The sequence below is a fragment of the Bactrocera latifrons genome, unplaced genomic scaffold (genome assembly GCF_001853355.1).
Source record: "Bactrocera latifrons isolate USDA-ARS-PBARC rearing strain unplaced genomic scaffold, ASM185335v1 scaffold_931, whole genome shotgun sequence".
Lineage (NCBI taxonomy): Eukaryota > Metazoa > Arthropoda > Insecta > Diptera > Tephritidae > Bactrocera > Bactrocera latifrons.
Genome location: NW_017537636.1, coordinates 6,048 through 26,950, shown reverse-complemented (window position 1 = coordinate 26,950; position 20,903 = coordinate 6,048). Strand labels below are relative to the sequence as shown.

The window sequence follows — 20,903 nt, the reverse complement described above, 5'->3', positions numbered from 1 at the left end:
CTGTGCCGAAAGAAACTAACAAACGACCGCCGATTGTTACCGCTTCCCTTGCCGCTGTAACAGCTTCGCGAACAAACTAGCGTAAATATGTATACATATGTATGAGCTTGCATACATATCGACGCTGATTTTTGCGAGCCACGGAAAAATATTATAGAATTGACAAATATTATAAATCGACAAAAGCTACGTTGCCACTTTTCTCACTTAGAAYAAACACCAGAAAGATGTTCAATTTATGATTTTTAGCTTTTGCCATCGTCGCGAAAAGACGCTTGTTGGTTGGCAAAGGCATGCTAGGGGTGATGTTACGGCGTCTGTTTTTATGAATGAAGCGAGGTCGCCTGTAGAATTTGCGGCTGCGTTTATGAATGAAATCGTTTTTGTAGTAAAATTTACTACATTTGGACTTCGCCATAATCAATATCATAATTATTTTTACATGCCGACGGCAAAAATTGAAGCATGGAAATATCACAATGCTGTTGTTGGGAGTATCATGAGGMGCATGCATACATATTTTTATGTCCCTTCATATTCTTGAGTATGTGAGAGAGCTGTATTTGAACACATTTTTCGCTGTTAAAAGTGGAAAATCAAAGAACTTATTTTTCTTCAATATTCTCTGCTTGGGCATATATGGCATGTCATTATAGGCCGAAAATACATATATTTATTTCTCTTCATATTCTCTGTTTGAGTATGTGGAGAACTGTTAAAAAATGTTAACATTTCACATCGTGAATTCTGTGGTTGTGAGGTGAATTCCCTATCACAATCTTATAAAATGTTCGACATCGAACCTGCACCTTCTCTATGTTTTAAGTTCTCTGTCTGGTTCACGTCTCTCCTTTCCAACGGTATAAAGTGAAAAATGGGAACTCAAACTTTTTTGTTAACGTAATTATTGGGTAGTTTTTTCCTAGATGACTTGGTAGTCGTATATCTCCAGTGCTACCAATTACTTTGTTCATATCATGTAGTGTTGGAAAAGCTGTATTTTAAGCTTCATTTACCCAAAAATCAAATTCGGGGAAGTTGAAAAAAGTTACATCTGTTCAAAAATGGGTGAAAATAATGAAGAAATTCGCTATATTTTAAAATTTTTATTTAAAAAAGGTAAGAATGCCACGCAAACTATTAATGAAATTTGTGAAGTTTAAGGAGGCAATTCTGTATGTTGTTGTTGTTGTTGTAACGGCAGAATTGCTGTATCAGTTCGTGTAGCACAATGGTTCGATCGCTTCCTTTCTGAAAATTTCGAAACTATGATTTACACAAATGAAATAATGTCCCCATCGGAAAAAGGCAAAAGTTCTTCTATTATTTTTGCATATATCGACAATCTCTTCGTAGCAAAAAGTGCTAAAGCAATTAATTACGACTACAGAGCATTGTTTGCCTGTTTGATGTAAAATAATTTTAACAAAGAATGAATTGAACGAATATTTATTTGCAAATGTTTTTCGTATCACGCAGGGACTGTTGGAAACTTTCTATGTTTATGTGTGTAAGTGGATACTTTCTATGAAAATTTAATTTATAATTAACGAAACATTTTTATTACGTCCAGTTATTTTTGTGAACACAGATAAACTAGGTTTGGTATCATTGTATTTTTAATTAAACTGTTATTTTTTATAATAAAAATTAGCATATACATTGTATTAAAACTGCATCTCTTTAGTATTATGAAAATATTATTCACTTTTGTAGCTAAATGTTGCGTCATTAACATCATTTTTATAGCCTATTTCTTACAAATACATTTACAATAATATGCGTTTTTTTTTTGCTTTCGTCACAATCTTTATAATATTCATAATCATTGATTATCTCTTTTTTATATTAAAACACATTTATATAAATATGCAGGTTATCTACACTTCTTTCAATAACTTTTCCGTATAGCACCTTGGTATCACGTTCTTTATACATAATTTACTTTATCTTTCTTAAAACTTCATCAATATTGTTTTAACACCTAATAAATTTCGAACGCTGTCGTTGTATTTAATTAAAACAACTTTTGAAGCGCAAATGTTTATTTTTTCCCCAGCGCACAAAAGTTGCAAACACGTTGCTCTTTCCAAGAAATCTGACATTTTAAGTTCCCTCATCAGACTTTTGTGTGCGGAAGATGCTGGTGAAGAAGATGGATATATCTAAACACGAAAAATATAAAACATGTTTCAGAACTTTAATGATATTTAAATAATTAATAAATTACCTTGTTCAAAAGTGTATCCTTAGATTTGACTTTTAGTAGATTGCACAAATCACTCAATAAAACCCATTTGTCTGTTCCTTCATCTTTTAGTAAATATAAGGGTGGTAGTAAAATATCAGCTTCTTCAAATTCAAACATTTCACCCTCACTGTCTGAGTTCTCTACTAAAAATTCCGGTTTGTTGTCATTGTACAATCGAACGGAGTTGAATCGATCAATATTGTCAAGCACGACTGCACAATTTTCCATTTTAGTCTTACAATTATTGCCCGCCTCTACAAATGAATTTAATTGTTTTTTGTTCGTTATCGAATTAGATACTGAACTTTTTCTAAGAGCTCTGCTCATATCACATGTAAAATTCGGCGCTCCTCCGAATATATCATAACCATATATTGACGAATCTGCAATTAAGAATTTACATACATATTATTTTATTTGTTTTAAGTCGCTTTGACGGCGATTAAATTTACAAAAAATAATATACCGTAAACTAGAAAATTTTAATGTTAAAAAATATATAGATTTGGTATGAGTTTTTTTAAACAATGTATATATTTAATTGTATTATTATAATAGTTGGTAAGTGGGTCTTTTTTGACAGACTTGAGTAGATAAAAATTTTTTTCCAAAGATTTGATAGATATCTACGAGCTTCGCAGTTCAAGGGACTAGATGACCTATCAATTCTCACAACAGCGGGTTCAATGCCAAGGGCTGTTATTTCGGAAATATCGGTATATATCGGTAAGTCTTAGTTTAAGCTTGTCCCCACCATATCCTCCTGACTTGTGCTGGCATTGAATCCATCCCGGGTCCGGAGGAATTTTTCTGCTGCGTTTACGCTAAAAGGTCATTACATCAGTGAAGTGCAATTCTTGTAATGACTGATGTCACCTGACGTGTCGTATGTTGCCCCGTGCTGCAGGAGTCTGCCCCCGCAACACACAACAATGGCATCGCCAACTAACACCACAGTGCGGAAACCGCACCTGCGGTTTCTACGGTTGCAACAACCACCACCTACACGCCACTCCCAGGATCATCCACGGACACCCGCGACAATTTAACTGCAACGGACTCCAGAGCAAGATCGAGGACATAGTTACATTTATGAGCCGAGAACGTGTTTCGATAGCTGCGGATTAAGAAGCCAAGTTAAAAAGCAGCTCAGATGTTCCGAGTAATGCCGGTTTCAACAATTTACATAAAAATCACGAGCGAGATAACGGTGGAGGCCTAGTCTTCATATTGCAAAGCACCGTACAATATCGTTTAATCGATGTAGACATCGCCCGACCCTACAATGTCAGGGTATACGTATCCGGCCAGGCCATGTCGAGCGCACGATATTTAATAATATATATACATCCTGCCAGTTACATATTGCCCTACATGATATCACACGAATATAGGTGCGCTACTTCGTGGTGAAAACCGTTTGGTACCAGGTACTAGGCGACTTTAACGCGCGCCACGTCAGCTGGCGGAACAGATAGAGGATTCGAAATTCTGAATCACGAAGCCCCAACCAGAATTATGGGCACCTGCATTAGACCGCCCGATATTAGCTTTGCTAGCTTATTATAAATAGCACAACCTGGCGACCTATCCAAAATCCATTGACCTTGATGGAATCAACATGCTGATGGTAAAGCATCTTGGCTCGACGGGAGTAAGTTATCTCACCAAGGTCCTCAACCTGTCGCTGACCACTATTCAAATACCCGATGTATTGAAAGTCGGAAGAGTGGTCTCACTACTGAAACCTGACAAACTCCGCTTACAACAAAGAGGAGTCCTATCGTCCGGTAAATCTCCTCTCCCCTGTAGTGAAGACACTTGAGGCCTTGCTACTCCCGACCTTCACTCACCACCTGAGCCTAGCGATCCTCCAGCATGGCTTCCGAAAAGTGCACAGGAGAGAACGATCCTCCTAGCGTTGGACTTGTCAAAAGCCTTTCACACATTCAGCCACATAGCGCTTCTACAGGACATTGAAAAAACTACGCTCCCTCCAGGGAGAGGTGGACCATGAACTACTTGAGCGATCGTCAATCATTCCTACAATTTCGAGGTAAAAACTCAAAACTGGGACCTCGAGCAATGGAATCGATGGCATGAGTTCAAAGGTAAAAGGTTATCTCTCCGACTTTTCTTTCTTCCTCTCTAGAACTTAACATTCTCATCCACTTAATCCACAGCAACCATACACTTTACAAACAGAACTGAGTACAGCTTTCACCTTAATATAGCAGTCGATAGCGTCAACATTCCGGCTGTCAATAATCCTAAAATTTTAGGTGTGACTTTTGACACTCCTTTAGTCCTCATACGACCGTGATTATTGCCAAAGTACAAAGCCGCAACAAAATTCTCAAGTCGCCAGCCGGCAGAACATGGGAAAAGAACAAAGAAACGTTGTGTGGCAACTTACAAAGCAATCGGCCTGCAAAATGACGCCCTTATGCTCCCAGCCAAGGAGCATAACGAACTCCTCTCCAAGCAGTTCCTGCTGGGGTGCTTTCGCAGAAATCATCCTTGCAGTCACTTGCTTGGGGCGGAACCGCATCCTAGGAACATTAAGAAGCTATTCCTCAACTAGGACGATGGCATCAGATAATACGTCGACCAGACTACCGACGCAATGCACTTCCGACAAGCACTGACCGCTATTCACAGCCATCAACACCTTCATCACACCCTTTCAGCGAATTGCGTAATTGTAGTCAAACCACGACCCATTGCAGATGAAGAGTTCGAGTTGACGCGTGAAACGATAGGGACCCTTGCGCAGCATCGTTCTGGATACTCTAGCAGGTTTAACTCCTACCTATCCAGAATAGACCTCGACATATCTAATATATGTCCTGCGTGAAATGAGGCTCCACCAACTCAAATTAAACTGCAACTCCATTTTGCACGTTTCACACGTTCTTTTCTCCCCAAGAAGCTGCTCATTTGTCGGAACCCTCGATATCGAAGCACTAATGGAATATTCAAAAAAAAATCTTTTTCAACTGCCCTCACAGAAAACTTTTCCTTTTGTTGAGATATCTTGGAAGAAATTGTTTATATCGGATCACTAATACGTATAGCATACAAACTAAAGAATCTAAATCATGGGAAACTTTTTCATTTTAACTTTTTCATAGAAAATAAAAATAATACGACGAAGTGTAAGTACCTCCGAGACCGATCAAATTATGGCTGTTATTACTTAAGGGCAAAGCCGGCTTTAGAGGCCGGGAGAGAAAGAAATAATAGATTAAAGCGAAATTTCTATTGTTTACAGTTATATCTTTAAACATCATCCGCAACTTTTTTAGATACGAAATCTTTTGGGAAGCAATTGCGATGCATCTCGCATGAGCATTTGCCGGACGGCGGGCAGGATACAGGTCGCAATTTCTATCTGAAATAAAAAATTCAAAGGTATTCATATTTGGTTATAACTTATCTTCTATTTAAACTAAGAAAATTCTAAAAAAATAGTGTACAATTGTTGAAACATTGAAAAAAGTCGTTTTTGAGCAAAAAAATGTACATTATGTTGTTTAAAAATAAGTTCAAACTTGACTTTTCTTTTTGTTTTTTAATTTAAATATAAGATAATTTAATGTCAAAGATAATAAAATTTGTCCCAACTCCATACGACGTTTAATTTTTTTTCTATCCTGCCCGCTAATTAAGAAATACCGTAATAATGAAAAACCGAGAAATCGCTGTTCAAAGTTTTCGCTTTCTGCCCAAGCGCTCATATATTTAGAAGACTATTAACTAGCTTCGACAATATTTCGAATTATCGTCTATAACTTTGAGAACATATTATTAGATAATTTTCAAACATATTTAGCTAAAAACAAGAAAAAATGTTAACTTCGGCTACACCGATATTATTACCTTAAACAGTAATCCATGTCAAATTTCGTGAAGATATCACATAAAATGCGAAAATTTTCCCTTCAAGCCCTTGATTGCGATCGTTCGGTTTGTATGGCAACTATATGCTATAGTAAGCCGATCTGAACAATTTCTTCCGATATTACATTATTTCTATGAACAATAACTCATCCCAAGTTTGGTGAAGACATATCGACAAATGAGGAAGTTTCCCATGCAAGCATTTGATTCCGATCATTCAGTTTGTATGGCAGCTATATGCTATAGTTAACCGACTAGAACAATTTCTTCTGAGATTATGTTATTACCTTAAGCAGTAATCCATGTAAAATTTCGTGTACAAAGGTGTACAAAATTTGATATCTTAAAAATTGAGGGACTACAAACTAGTCCTTACAGTCAGACGGACGGACGGACAAGGCTAAATCGACTCAGCTCATTTATATATATACTTTATAGGGCTTCCGACGCTTCTTTCGGGGTGTTACAAACTTCGTGACAGACTTAATATACCCTGTTCAGGGTATAAAAATCGATTTTTTGAAGGTTCTAAAACAGAATCCCCCCTCAAGGAAAGATAATGCATAAATACGTGTTCTTTCTACGGACTTTTATGATTTTTCTTAGTCGTATTAATAATTTATTTAAAATTACTAAGAAAAAAGGGTTCAGTTAAGTTTAAATTAAAGCCCAAATGCACGCACTTCTTGACTATGGGGAAATCGTAAATAGAATAAAATCAAGTTTGGTATCATATTACCTTATACTTAAATCATCCTCAAATGAGGTACACACATGGTCAAAATAATAAGTACATACGCCCGTGTAACATTTAATGACTAATAAAAATTTAGTCATGTTTAAAGAGAAATAATATCATATTTCATTTTGGCTTAAATAACAAAAATAAAGATATTTGTACTAATAGTTGAAATAGGTACATAAATTTTTAGCAAATAATAAAAAGGCTAAAAAATGGCTGGGCAAAATACTAAGTACATCAGGTATCTGTGAATGAAAAAATTTATGAGTTTGAGTTTTCTGTTTCCTATTTCAGATCTATTCGTTATTATTTGAGATTCGTTTTGGATTACTGGAGATAAGCTTGCGGCACGTATCAATTAGAATCTCATACCAGGTTTTTTCAACAAAATTCAAGTCGGGAGATTGATATGGCCATTTAAGAGAACTCACACTATTGTCCTGAAACCAATCTTTTATCAACCTCGGAGTATGTTTACGATCCTTATCCTTCTGAAATTTCCATATTAGTGGCATACTTTCCTCAGCATAAGGCAGCATCGTGTTTTCCAAGATATTTTTATATACGAAATACGATGTATTGATCCTACACCAGCCCCAGACCATTATGTTGCCGGTCTTTTTATAGACTGTGAAAGCAATTATTTACCTTTCGGATGACGAACATTCCGTCAGGTATCATTTCCAAACAAATTAATTTTTGTTTCGTCACTCCACAATATATTGCCCCCACTTTTTCTTATCACTTGGGCCTGACCAATTTGCTTGATTTTTCGCGAAATGTAATCTTATCTTAATTTTTTTTTTTGCAATTATGGAATTCTTGTGGCTACCTGGCAGGAGGTAAATTAGATCTATGCAGCCTTCGTCGAGCTACCAATATCGGCTGATATTATCCTTGAAGATATAAATGGGTCCTTTTTACCAAGAGTGACGATTCGGTTGTCCGTTGTTGTTGATCCCTTTTTTGGTCGACCACGAGTTTCAGCATTCTTTTTAATTCTTAGGGCATTATGAACGAAATACAATGAACGGCCTAATGTTTCCTAAGACTTTGGCCCTCTATTCTGAGGTTTAAGACGATTTCCTTTTCCTCCGCGCTGCAGTGCTTTTTATACCCATCTTTTTACAATAACAATTTTCGAACTCAATTTAATTCAGCTGTATTCGTATCGCACAGTCAAAATAGTTGCTACAATAATATGTTCTGTCATCTTTTTGATCACCAATTGTGGACCGTTGCATACTTGATGTAGATGAATAATATTTGGTTAAACATTTTGATACCGTGAGTTGAAGAGGGAAGCGAGACGCATTTTCAGTCAGAAAAAGAAAGAGGCCGAAATGCGTGAATACGAAGAGCTTGATAAGCTGGCCGACAGGGGTAAAGCTCGAAAATTCTACGAAAAAATGCGGCAGCTAACAGGTGTCAAGACAAGAGCATACTCTTGTAGAACCCACATATTATCTAGTGACTAATATCATGGAGAGAACACTTTCCAGACTGCTGAATGGCAGTGAACGCACAACGCCAGGAGAAGGCGAACCCGATTCCAAAATTGCTGATGATGGAGCAGACGACCAGATATTCAACAACCGACGACATATCACCAAGCGCCAAATCTTGGAAAAGACCCGTGAAAGGAGAATCGGCACACACCACCTCTTCGTCGATTTCAAAGCTGCTTTCGACAGTACGAAAAGGAGCTGCCTTTATGCCGTCTGAATTTTGTATCCCCGCAAAACTAATACGGCTGTGTAAACTGACGTTTAGCAACACCAAAAGCTCCGTCAGAATCGGGAAGGACCTCTGAGAGCCGTTCGATACCAAACGAGGTTTCAGACAAGGTGACTCCCTATCGTGCTTTTGGAGAAAATAATTCGAGTAATTTAGTTCTGCAGTAAATTGAGAAGGTACCATCTTCTATAAGCGTGTACAGCTGCTGACGTATGCCAATGATATTTATATGAGATATATGACGTCATTAACATAGTTCAGCGAATTAAGACAGCGGCTACGCTGGCTAGGTCATGTTGTTCGAATGGACGAAAACACTCCAGCTCTGAAAGTATTCGACGCTGTACCCGCCGGGGGAAGGACCAGGTGGAGAAAGACCTGACTACGTTTGGAATATCCAATTGGCGCCACGTAGCGAAAAGAAGAAACGATTGGCGCGCTGTTGTTAGCTCGGCTATAATCACGTAAGCAGTGTCTACGCCAATTAAGAAGAAGAAGAAAAATTTTTCAACCGAAGATTATGTGTTGTCTTTTCGGATATATCTAAATAATTTAATGTTCATCAACAACAGTAGCGCATGATTTAAAATACATCTGTTAGCATGGCAAAATCTAAATTACATTTGCTAATGTAGCCAAATTACTGCGCCAGTTATGATCCAACTATTTAATTTTTATTTTCAAGAATATTATTTTTTATTATATTAATTTTTATATTCAAGAATATTAATTAATTTTGTCGTGAAGAAATTGTCTGACATTAAAATGTATATTTGGTTGTTGCCATTTCCCATCATAGTTGAACTTTTTATGAACACTTCATCTATTCTGCTATTTTTAATGTTAGATATAACTTTCTGTTTGTAATAAATGCAGGGTGCGTCTCAAACTATCAATGCTATTTTCTGTTGTGTTATTAAAAATGTTTAATCAGTTCCACATGGTGCGTGTTATTACAACGCAGTCTTTAATACAACAACGAGAAGTTTTGTTACAGAATGCAAAGCTTATATAAAAATTTAACTTAGTATAATAAACAAAAATGATGCTAGTATTTTGTTTGCCTTCCTTTGGACAGGAACTCACTTAATCTTCAAGGCATGAATTGTAAAAAATTTTTCTAAATTCTGGAGATTTTGCTCCATTCTTCAGTCAAGGCCCTTTTGAGTCGTCCCTTCTTGAAATGTTTCTCTGCCTGATTTTTCATTCAAGGTGCTTTCAGGATTCAGTTCTGGGGACTGCAGAGGGTTATCCAGAGCTTGTGGTGTTCAATATCCCAGGCACTTACTAACAATTTTAAATTTCTGCTTAGGATCAATGCTATTGAAAGATCCAATTCTCTGTTAGTCCAAATTTTTCAATACCAAGAGCCGTGTTACTTCTCAAAATCCTATAAATAATTATTTTTTTCATCACGGATTCCCAATACTAGATGCTGTCATACAGCCCCAGACCGTACCCGACCCTCCACCGTGCTTTACGGTGTTGATAATACACTATCATCAAAGTCTATATTTTTAGATAGCCAAATTTTCATCTGAGTACAAAATATTTTCCGAGAAGTTTGTAGTCTCACTTATATACGTTTAAGCACTTTAAACCGGATTTGCTTTTATTTTTCGTACTATTGATCGCGCTTCAATGTCAACAAGACGTTCTATCAAAAACTTTTTATATTGTGCAATGGTTTCTTCAAACTATTTCTCTGATTTCACTCCAATATTTATCTTACTAATTTAAATTTAATATGACTTTCCGCATTTCAGTGGTTGCTTGGTTACCCATTGAAAAATTTTACGTTTATTTTATTATTTTTCCACTAGTAAAAAGTACGCCTCTCCAATTTTCACCCAATCCCTTCAGCCATTATTGAGTTATAAATAGTGTAACTAATGTCAGCCGGTCCTTTCTAAATACTCAATATCAGTTAAGGTTTATGGCATACTAACGTTTATAGCATCTATTGCCATTGCCGTTGCCAAATCTGTATGTGAGCATTTGTTATCATAACATAATCATTTGCGAAATTCGAGCTACTATACAGCGTGTTTTGAGTCTTGAACCGTTAAAAATTTTATATGGATGAAAAAAATTTAAGTGGAAAATAAAAAAAGGAGGAATATACTATAATAAGTGTATGCAATTTTTATATACCAATTAAATTAATAAATTTAATATGAGCAATGATATTTTGATTTATGCTTGTATAAGTTTATTAAATTTAAGACTTCACTTATTTTCCATTTTGCCAATCCATTTTGTATAATTTTTCTACAAATTAATAATATTAAACTAAATATCAATTTTTTGGAAAAATATATTAAATTATTTAGAAAATGTACTTATATGGTACATTATTTTTATTATTTAACACAACCGTCTTAATACTCGCGCTACTAAATTTTAAATTACCGAAATGCCAATATATATGTAAAATGAGCTGTATTGCCTCTTCGAAATTTTCATAGAAATAAAAACTGATGTTGTTGTTGTAACGGCAGAATTCTGCCGAGTTGACAGTCCTTAACCGGATAAAAATCCGGATCCGTTCCGGTTTTCGTAGACCCGACTGTCGTGGGAACGGATCTGTCACATTGCTGAAGTGACAATTCATTGCATGCCATATATGTCATACAAATTATTACGCCATTAATTATTAATGGTGTTTAGTGCGTGTGGCAGTGGTGCGATTACGGCCATCCACGAACTCGCCCTCATTTTTTGGTCAAGAAACACATGTATCACATTTCATTGTGATACCTATATTTTTACTCAAGTTACTGCTTTGATCCTGATCATTTATATATATATAAGTAACTAACTCGATTATTTTTATACATTATACAAACAACCGTTAGGTGAGCAAAACTATTATACTATATAGCAACATTTTGCAAGAGAATAACCATAATAATAATCGGGTAAGTATTGAAAATTAAGATCATTAGAAGAATAATTCCGATTTCAAAGTCAGAAAATAAAAGCTCCATGACCACAAAGCTAGCTGAAAGCTCCCCACTACCATTCTGGTTAAGGTCAAAGGAAAATTTCGTTGACGTTGACTTCTCACAACACTTGGTGTTTTATTTGACCATCATAAGCTAATAGCTAAATCATGGACAAATAAAACGCACTTAATTTATTTCACTTAATTCGCTTAAAAATTGATTGTGCTGGCAATGCGAACAAGAATAAACAGCTGATATTCAATTTAGTTTGAAATTTCAAATTTGTGAACGGAATATTAAGGGGTTAGGGTAGTCAGAATTAACAAAAAATTAATTTTGCATTTTCGGTAAGTGTAATATCTTAAAAATATTCTCTGAAAATTTCACGTTGATCCGATAATTAGTTTTTGAGTTATTCGACAAATAACAAAGACAGCTCGGGCACTTCAAAGCGCTAGTGTGAATCTTTAAACTCGTTTTTCTTAAAACTATGTTCTTTGAACTGGTGACAACTGTAATTTGTAACTGTAACCGCTCAGTAGATTTTAATCAAATTTATACAGCTTTTAGAATACATAATAAACTCGGGCCTGATCGAAGGACTTTTTTTTAAAAAATTTCGATTTTTGAAGACCAATTACTGTTGATTTTTTCGCAAAAATTTAGAAAAAGATATCCTGGATTATCTATTTATAAAACTAATTTTATTTGTCCGATTGGTTTTAGATGAATCTCCAAGGACTTATGGTTGTCACCGCAAGTAAATTTTTTTGGAACAGATTCAACACAAACAACTATAACTATAAAATTTTTTTTTTTGGAATGCCATATTACTACTTTTGTAAAATAACACGATTTAATAGCAAAAAAAATACTGATAATTGTCATTTTTTCGTGCCTCTGACTAGCCCTAACCTCTTAATACACTACACAATATACTATAGTACATATTTGAGGTCTAGAATACAAAAAACAAGTGTTCATATTTGTCTTGATTTTAACTCAACACTCATCCAAAAAATCTGAAATTTTGGTTTGTTTACATTTTCATCTGTCAAAATGAACTTTATCCTTATTGTCAACTACTTTTTTTTTTAAATTATAGCTATTGAGAATATTGAGAAAAAGCGACGAAATGGCAATGCCTCAAGTTCAATATACAACCTATGATAGCTAATGACAAGCCAACAAAATTATGTTGGCTAAGTCTTCCATATAAAATAAGCTAATCGCTTACTTTGCAGTAGCAAAATAGTCAAATAAAACACGTATATTATACAAAATATTGCAGAAGTGTAACCAAACGCTAGTCTCAAGGAAATATTTAGATTTTGATGAGTTCACGAAATCAATTCGTCAATAATTATAACGATTTCGATAAGAATATGTGTATTAAAACTATTATTGGAAGTTATAAATATGGTTTTACAAATTAACAAAAGGATTTTAAATTTAGTATGTGGTATTTCTAGAGAACTGGACAAAAAATAAGTTTTTAATCTCTGTCGGAGATAAATCAGCGTCCGTCAAACTACTCTTGCTTTATGATATAAAATTTTTATAGTAAGGGTCGTTTCCTCAATGTCTGGTTAGCAGCCATCTGTCAGTTAAGTTCGTTCGTTTTATGATATTAAATTTTTATAGTAAGGGTCGTTTCCTCAATGTCTGGTTAGCAGCCATCTGTCAGTTAAGTTCGGTTAACTTAACTAAGAAACTTTCCTTAAAGAAACACATTGAAAAAACGGCCCTAAGAGTAATATTACTTACCTAAAATCTCCCATGGACCCCTAAAATGCCAAGGTTTTTTATCTGACTCAACGCTTTGGACATCACTCATGTAATTATTTAGAAGATCCCTCATAGCAGTACTTGAAGCAAGCATTAAAGGCGTTTGACCTGTTTACAAAATCAGATTTGTATATATAGAATTGGACATATTATAAAGAAAAATATTAAATATAAAATTTCAACGAACCTGAATATGTAGCGAGCAAAGGATCGGCACCATAAGATAGCAGTAACCTTACAATTTCTTCGTGATCATTTTCACTTGCCTCGTGCAACGGTCGTATGCCTGAATGAGCCGCTTCTGAATGATTCGCACCGTACTGCAAGAGTGTTCTAGCAATCTCAAGCCAACCTTTTGTACAAGCTTCATGTAGCGGGGTATAACCAGCATTATCTTTCTGATCTGGATTCATACCCATACGGTCCAAGCAGTAAACAACAACATCAATATAACCTAAACGTGCTGCTTTATGCATTGCACTTTGGCCAACGCTTTTGTTTAGCACCCATTTATTTATTTCACGACACACATCACTCTCAGTCTTCACTTTCTTTTCATACTTTTCTTCCTCCGTTTTCCTATCTAGTTTGGCTAACATTTGCGAATTTTGAGCGGAACTCTGGTTCCCGGATAGAGTTGAATTAGGTTTCTTTTTTTTACGTATGTAATCAAAACCGGAACTTCCTTTACGCCGCAGATACTTTCCCGGCCGTCTTCTTCGAAAACCAGATGCTGTATTATCTATTTCAGGCGTGGTTCGGTTAGCAACTTTTAAGTTTAGTGACGTATTATCATCGGCTTCAGGTACACCAATACTTGCCAAAGTGTCTTCCTCATCTTTAATATGTTGGTTCGCTGTCGAAGTTGATGCAGAAACTGAGCCCGGAACAGAATCGTTTATGGCAATGTTTAATTGTTGTAAGAATTGTTCGTATTTCTGTTCGAATGTAATTTTGTCATTTCCATCTGACATCTGGGATATTATTTCAGGTGGAGCAGATGCTGGCCGATCATCGCCTACGAAAATCTCTCGAATAATCTCTTTTCGTTGTTGCATTTTAGACTCTGTTCGTGTTTTAGTTTTTAACACAGTTGTTTCAAAAATGCTAAAATGCCGTTTCTTTCCATCACTAGATTCTTCGTCAAAATCTTTTTTCACAGGTATAGAAAATAGTTCTGTAACTGAACTCGATTCTGCACTGTGAGAAACATCGCTATGAATTTGGCTCGAAACACCATAATGGTTTACATTTTTTTTATTTTTGGGCTTTGTACTGAAGGCAACGTTTGTATTTATAACACGCGAATGCAGCACATCAATTATTGACCGCCTTTCACGACACAGTTGCTCTTCTTGTTGGGTTCTAGTAGTTAATAAGGACTTTTTGCTGATATTTGGTGTTGACTTTTGAAGCAATCTCTCTATAGATTTTGCAAATTTAGTGCTTCGATTAGTATTGGATAGTAAAGGATCTTGTTCACGCTCCAAATCTGGTAGAGAAGCGGCCATTTTCAGATTGTGTGGATGATCTATAGTAATTAAGCTGGGAGGAATTTTGAGCGAACGTTTATAACGGTAAGCTTCTAAAAGCAATTGACTTTCTTTATCTTTAGACTTGCTATTTTGAATATCACTTTTGTCGATGGTCAATGTTGCCTTATTAAATTTCTTACAACTGGAATCAGGTACCTTTTCAGTTTTGCCAGCTTTCCCCGACTTCTCATTTCTAGAACGCAACCGCATTGAAAGTTCGCGATCACAATGCTTGTTTGAAAGCTCTTTGCAAATTGTCGATGCAGAGCTCTGATTGTTGGCAAATTTCCGCACATACTTTCGTTTGATTGACTTAATTTTGGTAGTGGCATTACGAATAATTTTATCATTGCGCAATACTTTGCTATTTGCCAATTGGAGTTCCATTTCTCGTTTCTGCTTGGAGCGTGTCATTGTGTTTAAACCTACCATTAAATGCACTTTTGTTTTTTTTCCACCTTTCTTTTCTTCGATGGCTTCTTTATATTTAGAATTATTTTGCATCGACGTTATCGCCTTATCCTTTTCTGTTTGTTTTTCAATGTGCGTATTATTATATGTCTCCTTTTCCCCAATACTCTTTCTCACTAATTTTTGCGTATTATCGGGAGATTCATTGCTTACAGAGTGGGTATTTGTAATAGCAACATTTTGATTTAAATCCGGTAACGTCGTTATATCCTGTAAATTATTCAGTTTTGGTGATAACTTTTGCTGTATGCCTTTGTCATCGTTTCCTTGAACATATGTTTTTGTAGTAATGTTTTTAACGTTATTATTATCATTACTCTCGGAAGAATCGCAGCCGCAATCAGAAAACTGATCAACTGATGTGTCAGTGTGATTGCTTTGTCGACCTTTAATTTTCTTTAGTGGTTTCTTCGAACGATCCGATTTTCTTTTAATAATTTCATCGTCACTCTCCGAACTGCTTTCCACTTGCAAACGAGCAGCAATACGTTTTTCTTGCTGTAATCTCATTTTCCCTCTATCTTGTTTGCTTATTTTTTTTTGAATAACGACATTATTTGACTGTGAAGAATGACCTTCTGGGGATTTGCCTGTAAAACGTTCTCCTGTCATGGTACTTTGAACACTTACGTCAATTATATCACAAGATTTACTGCTTTCTGTCGATTCAATACTAACGTTTGATGAATTATTTTCTATTGTTATGTCCCTTGTTTCTAAGTCTTTAATATCATTTGGAGATTTTTGACTCTCTACCCTTAAATCCGTATTCACACTTACAAATCGGCATTTGGCATTACTTTTTCGTGAACTTGTAAGTAACTGTTCCATAAAATCAGTACATTTATTATTCCAATTGCAATCTAAAATATCTATCGAATCATATTTATCGTCTAGACCAGGAATGGGCGGCAGCTCAGCGTTAAAAGTCGAACAAATATTTAATTCTTCTTTTATTTTAATGGACTCTTTAATAGTACTGGGTACGTTTATTGGTGTACTGAAAGTAAAACCTTTCAGTTCCGCTTTAGTTCTAATGCGGGCTGCAATTATTAAATTTGCCTCCGTTTTTATTGGTGCAATTGGAACAGGTTGTGGAATTGTTGGCGGTGGAGTATCCATTGTCGGCGTTAGTGGCTCTATTTTACAAATAGGTACATTGTTGTTAACAATTATGGATTTTTCCCTTTGTAAGCATGGAACAATTTCGGCATGTATTGACTTTTCAACTATTTTCACATCTAGTTCTCTTTCCTCACTTACTACTCGATCATTTATTTTTATAACCGCCGTTGAAGTGGGAGTTATAGGTGTTAATATAGCGTTTGGTTGAACGATATGTTCCTGATATCTTTGCTTAACGACGGGTTCATTACGTTGAGAATTTGAGTACTCTTGAAGATGGCGCTTACGACCAAGATAATTAGGATTCCGCTGTTCTCGAGCTAATGTATCGGATGAAGGATTGGTATTTAATAGAGAAATGGGATCAGCGGTTTTTATAACTCCACCAGAATAAGCTGGAGAAATAGTATGTTCAGAACTAGTTTTCGATACGGTCCCCATATTAGTAGCTGGTTTTAAGTGTTCGGCTGTTGCAGGCACATTACTACCAATCACTAAAAGTGGTTCAGATTTTATTGTTTTTACTGTCGCAAAAGGATTTGTTTCTACAACACTTGGACGCATCTGACATATTTGTAAGCTTTTTTCAGAAGTTTTAAATACCACAGAATTTGTCTTCAGGTTACTGATTGGAGTTGGGCCGATCCGGGGTGAGATAGTGCAAACCTTAGATGAAATTTCAGCGGGAAATTGCTGCAAATTCTGTTTTAGTTCTGGTTGTGCTGCAATTAACTCGCAATCAGCAGGCACTATTACTGGCCTTGTAACCTCCGATGAACTGTAGAATTGTTCATTTTGTTGGCTTACTATTATTTTAGACCCCTCTAATCTCTCATCCGAGTGTAACGCAAAATTTGGCGTAAAATCTACTCTCGGCAGGGTGTGCCTAAAATCAGTTTGGGAATTTTTTAAAATTGCTTGATTATAGCGATACTCCGTAGAATCAGCCTTCGTTTTAACTGTACGCATCGATAAATCTAGAGGCGATGTGGTTAACGGCTCCTCTATCTTGATTCTCTGATGCAATTCAGGTAAGTTTGCATCGTTACAAACTTGAGCTATATTGCGGGTGGATATGGGTGGATTTTCCACTAAATACCCATTTTCTATTGACCCAGCCCCATAGTCCTTAGATATTGAGGCGCTAATAGGCAATGATAAACAACCATTGTTTAAAGAAGCTTCGCTTTGAGATAATTTGTCAACAGATGAAATTCCTGTCTGACCTGACGCTGAGTTTAAGGCTTTCTTGATTATCTGTAAATCCAATTCCTTTTCCGATGTAGCACTTCTCATTGCGACTACCTGGTTTATAAGTTCCCTGTAATTGGTTTTTTGGACTTGAGTTTTCTTTATAGCATTTTGCTTTGGGCCTTGGTTGGAGAGGTTTGAAATTTGTTTAGATTGCATCTGGATAGTCAGCGTTTGAGAGGGCAGTGGCTTGGAACTCTGGGGATGTCGTTCAAAACCACAATAATTCGGATTTGGATGAACAGCGGCGCTTTCCTGATGTGTACGCGCGGATGACCGATGACTTTCAATTTGATTGTGATGTTGTTGACGAATTAATTGTGTATAATTCGACGGTGATTGTGATTGGCTCTGTGGGGTTAGGCTTGTGTGATGCATTTGTATGTTAGAAGGCGGTGTTGTGTGCGAAGGTGACGGTGAAGCTGCCACAGCAGTAGATGGCGACATATAATTTGTATTATGCGTATTGTTATCATACTTTATATGCTGTGCTTCATAAAAATATGGTTGAACTTTGTATCCAGCCGAACGGTGAACAGGAGTAGGAGGAGGGGTATTTTGATTTTCCGTACAGAAACTGTTTTTAGTGACTGTCTCTTTAGCAATTTTACTGATTTTGAAATAACCATGCTGTACATTATCCTCACTAAAGCTATTAGTTATACTGTTATAAGGGGAAGTTACGTCCTTACAGCAGGTATCCAAAGGCGAGGACGTTTTATATGGATTAGCATATAAGCCATTATTTTGATGATGCATTGTGTCGCTATAAATTTCTTCTTTATTTTTAAACACTAAATCATGAGCAGGCGTCTTCGTTGGGTGACGAGGAAGTGATAATGATTGCACTTGGGAGGGTGACAGTAAGGCTTTCTGGTTTTTTGAATACTGACTTATAATTTGGGTCTGTTTTGTTGCAGTCGGTGGCTTTTCTGTGATGGTAGGTATTTCGGCACCTTGTATATAATAATTTTGATTTCGAGACAAATGTGGCCTGACATTATTCAATAATGTTTCTTGGTGCTGAATATTTAACTGCGACTGTTGCAATGAACTCTCGTGAACATTATGATGATAGCTGTTACCACTACCATGCTGAGAATAATTATTAATAGAAGACATTTGCAATTCGTTCAGCTTCACCTCAGAACCATAGCCACGAACTTTAAGTTCCGAGTCATGTACATTTTTCCTTTGCGTATGAATATTACTGAATTTATCCGAACTAAATTGTGGTGTCGACATATATAAGCTCTGATGTCTTGTATGAGTGTTGCTGTGATCGCTGTGTGCAAAGATTTGCGGACATTTTCGGGCATAGTTTGGGCTTCCTTGCTGTTCCTTCAAAGCTAATGAGTTACTTGGATTTATAATGGTACTAGCATCCCTTTTGCTGCTATGTATTAAGTCCATTGTTGTTGCAACTGTCTTTTGACTCTGTATAACCTCAGTGTATATCGTTGCTTTTGTCGACCCGTGATCAGGAACCGATGCATGGTAACTCACTATATCGTCATATATACTGCCTTTAGGATAATTACTTATTGCACTTAGATGTTGATGATGGTTTTGTAGTAGTTGTTGAGGTGGTAAATTTGTTGCATTGGCTGTATTCGAATGTGTTGGCATTTGTATAAGGTTTGGCGGCTGCGATTGGTGGTGAGATTGTTGATGCTGAAGTTGTTGCTTGAAATTACAATTCGACTCCAAGGCACAGCTTTTATTAGACACTGAATTACCTTCTTGTTGTAATCCTACAATACTTCTATTGGTAGGTATTACTTCTGTACCGTAAGTTAGGTTGCTATTTGAATGGAAAAATTGCCTGCCATCGTGTGGATATATTGAATTTTGATTGATTTTATCTCGCGATGAACCTGATTTTTGAAAATCTACTCTTAAAGAGTGTTCTGAATTCCAGGTTCCATCTACTGTCGATGGACATGCATTGCACGTAATATTATTTGACATGTTTGGGCACACACAAGATTTATTATTAACGATTACTCTCTCATGCGAATAATATTGAGTATTCGTTCGGCCATCATTGATTCCTCTGGTAAAATACATTGCACTTTGTCCTTCGTCATCGCCACCAATGACTTCGTGATGTCTATTTTTATCCATAATATTCCTTGAAGAATCTTAAATGATAATAAGTATGTACATTAATCATTTATATATATGTTTGTAAGTATATATCGCAAACAATTATAATAAGAAAAATAAATTACCCAAAATACCTACATATTACTTAAGCCAAAGAGCTTTCTCACTTATATAAATTACCTTAAACAAATGGTCTTAATATAAATTCATAATAAAAGCACAAAAGGCTGGGATCTAGAATAAAATCAACCGATTTAAACTGAGTAGGAGTTATTTTTAAACTATTTAATAAAAAATAAATGGTTAGAAAAAACAGTCTGCCTACCTCGCAACGTTACGATCGACCACAACAAGTGCGGGATGGGATAGATACCGAGAGTTGAAGAGGGAAGCGAGACGCATTTTCAGACAGAAAAAGAAAGAGGAAATGCGTCAGTGCGAAGAGCTTGATAAGCTGGCCGACAGGGGTAATCCTCGAAAATTCTACGAAAAAATGCGGCGGCTTACAGAAGGTTTCAAGACCGGAGTATACTCATGTAAAACCCCCAAAGGTGACCTAGTCACCGATGCCCAGAGCATACTTAAATTATGGAGGGAACACTTCTCCAGCCTGCGGAATGGCAGTGAAAGTATAACGCCAGGAGAAGGCGAACCCGATTCCCCAATAGATGACGATGKAGCAGACGTTCCATTGCCTGACCATGAAGAAGTTCGAATAGCAATTACCCGCCTAAAAAACAACAAAATGGCGGGGTCGATGGATTACCGGCCGAGGTTTTCAAACCAGGCGGCGAAGAACTGATAAGGAGCATGCATCAGCTTCTTTGTAAAATATAGTCGGACGAAAGCATGCCTAACGATTGGAATTTAAGTGTGCTATGCCCAATCTACAAAAAGGAGACCCCACAATTTGCGCCAATTACCGTGGGATAAGATTCCTCAAAATCGCGTACAAGGTTCTATCGAGCGTATTGTGTGAAAGACTAAAGTCCACCGTCAACAAACTAATTGGACCTTATCAGTGTGGCTTCAGACCTGGAAAA

At 36.3% G+C, this 20,903-nt stretch overlaps 1 protein-coding gene across 2 annotated transcripts in view; it reads right to left on the bottom strand.

The window, feature by feature from the left end:
- Positions 1–1,597: 1,597 nt before the first annotated feature.
- Positions 1,598–20,903, bottom strand: part of LOC108977668 — a 22,677-nt gene continuing 3,371 nt past the window's right edge. For both annotated transcript variants that reach the window (XM_018947479.1, XM_018947478.1), the window contains exons 2-5: positions 13,557–19,895; positions 13,349–13,477; positions 2,231–2,634; positions 1,598–2,165 (exon numbers count right to left, since the gene is read on the bottom strand). In XM_018947479.1, coding sequence (XP_018803024.1) covers positions 1,956–2,165; positions 2,231–2,634; positions 13,349–13,477; positions 13,557–19,878 — 7,065 coding nt within the window. In that variant the 5' untranslated portion in view covers positions 19,879–19,895 and the 3' untranslated portion in view covers positions 1,598–1,955. The remainder of the gene's footprint in view (positions 2,166–2,230; positions 2,635–13,348; positions 13,478–13,556; positions 19,896–20,903) is intronic.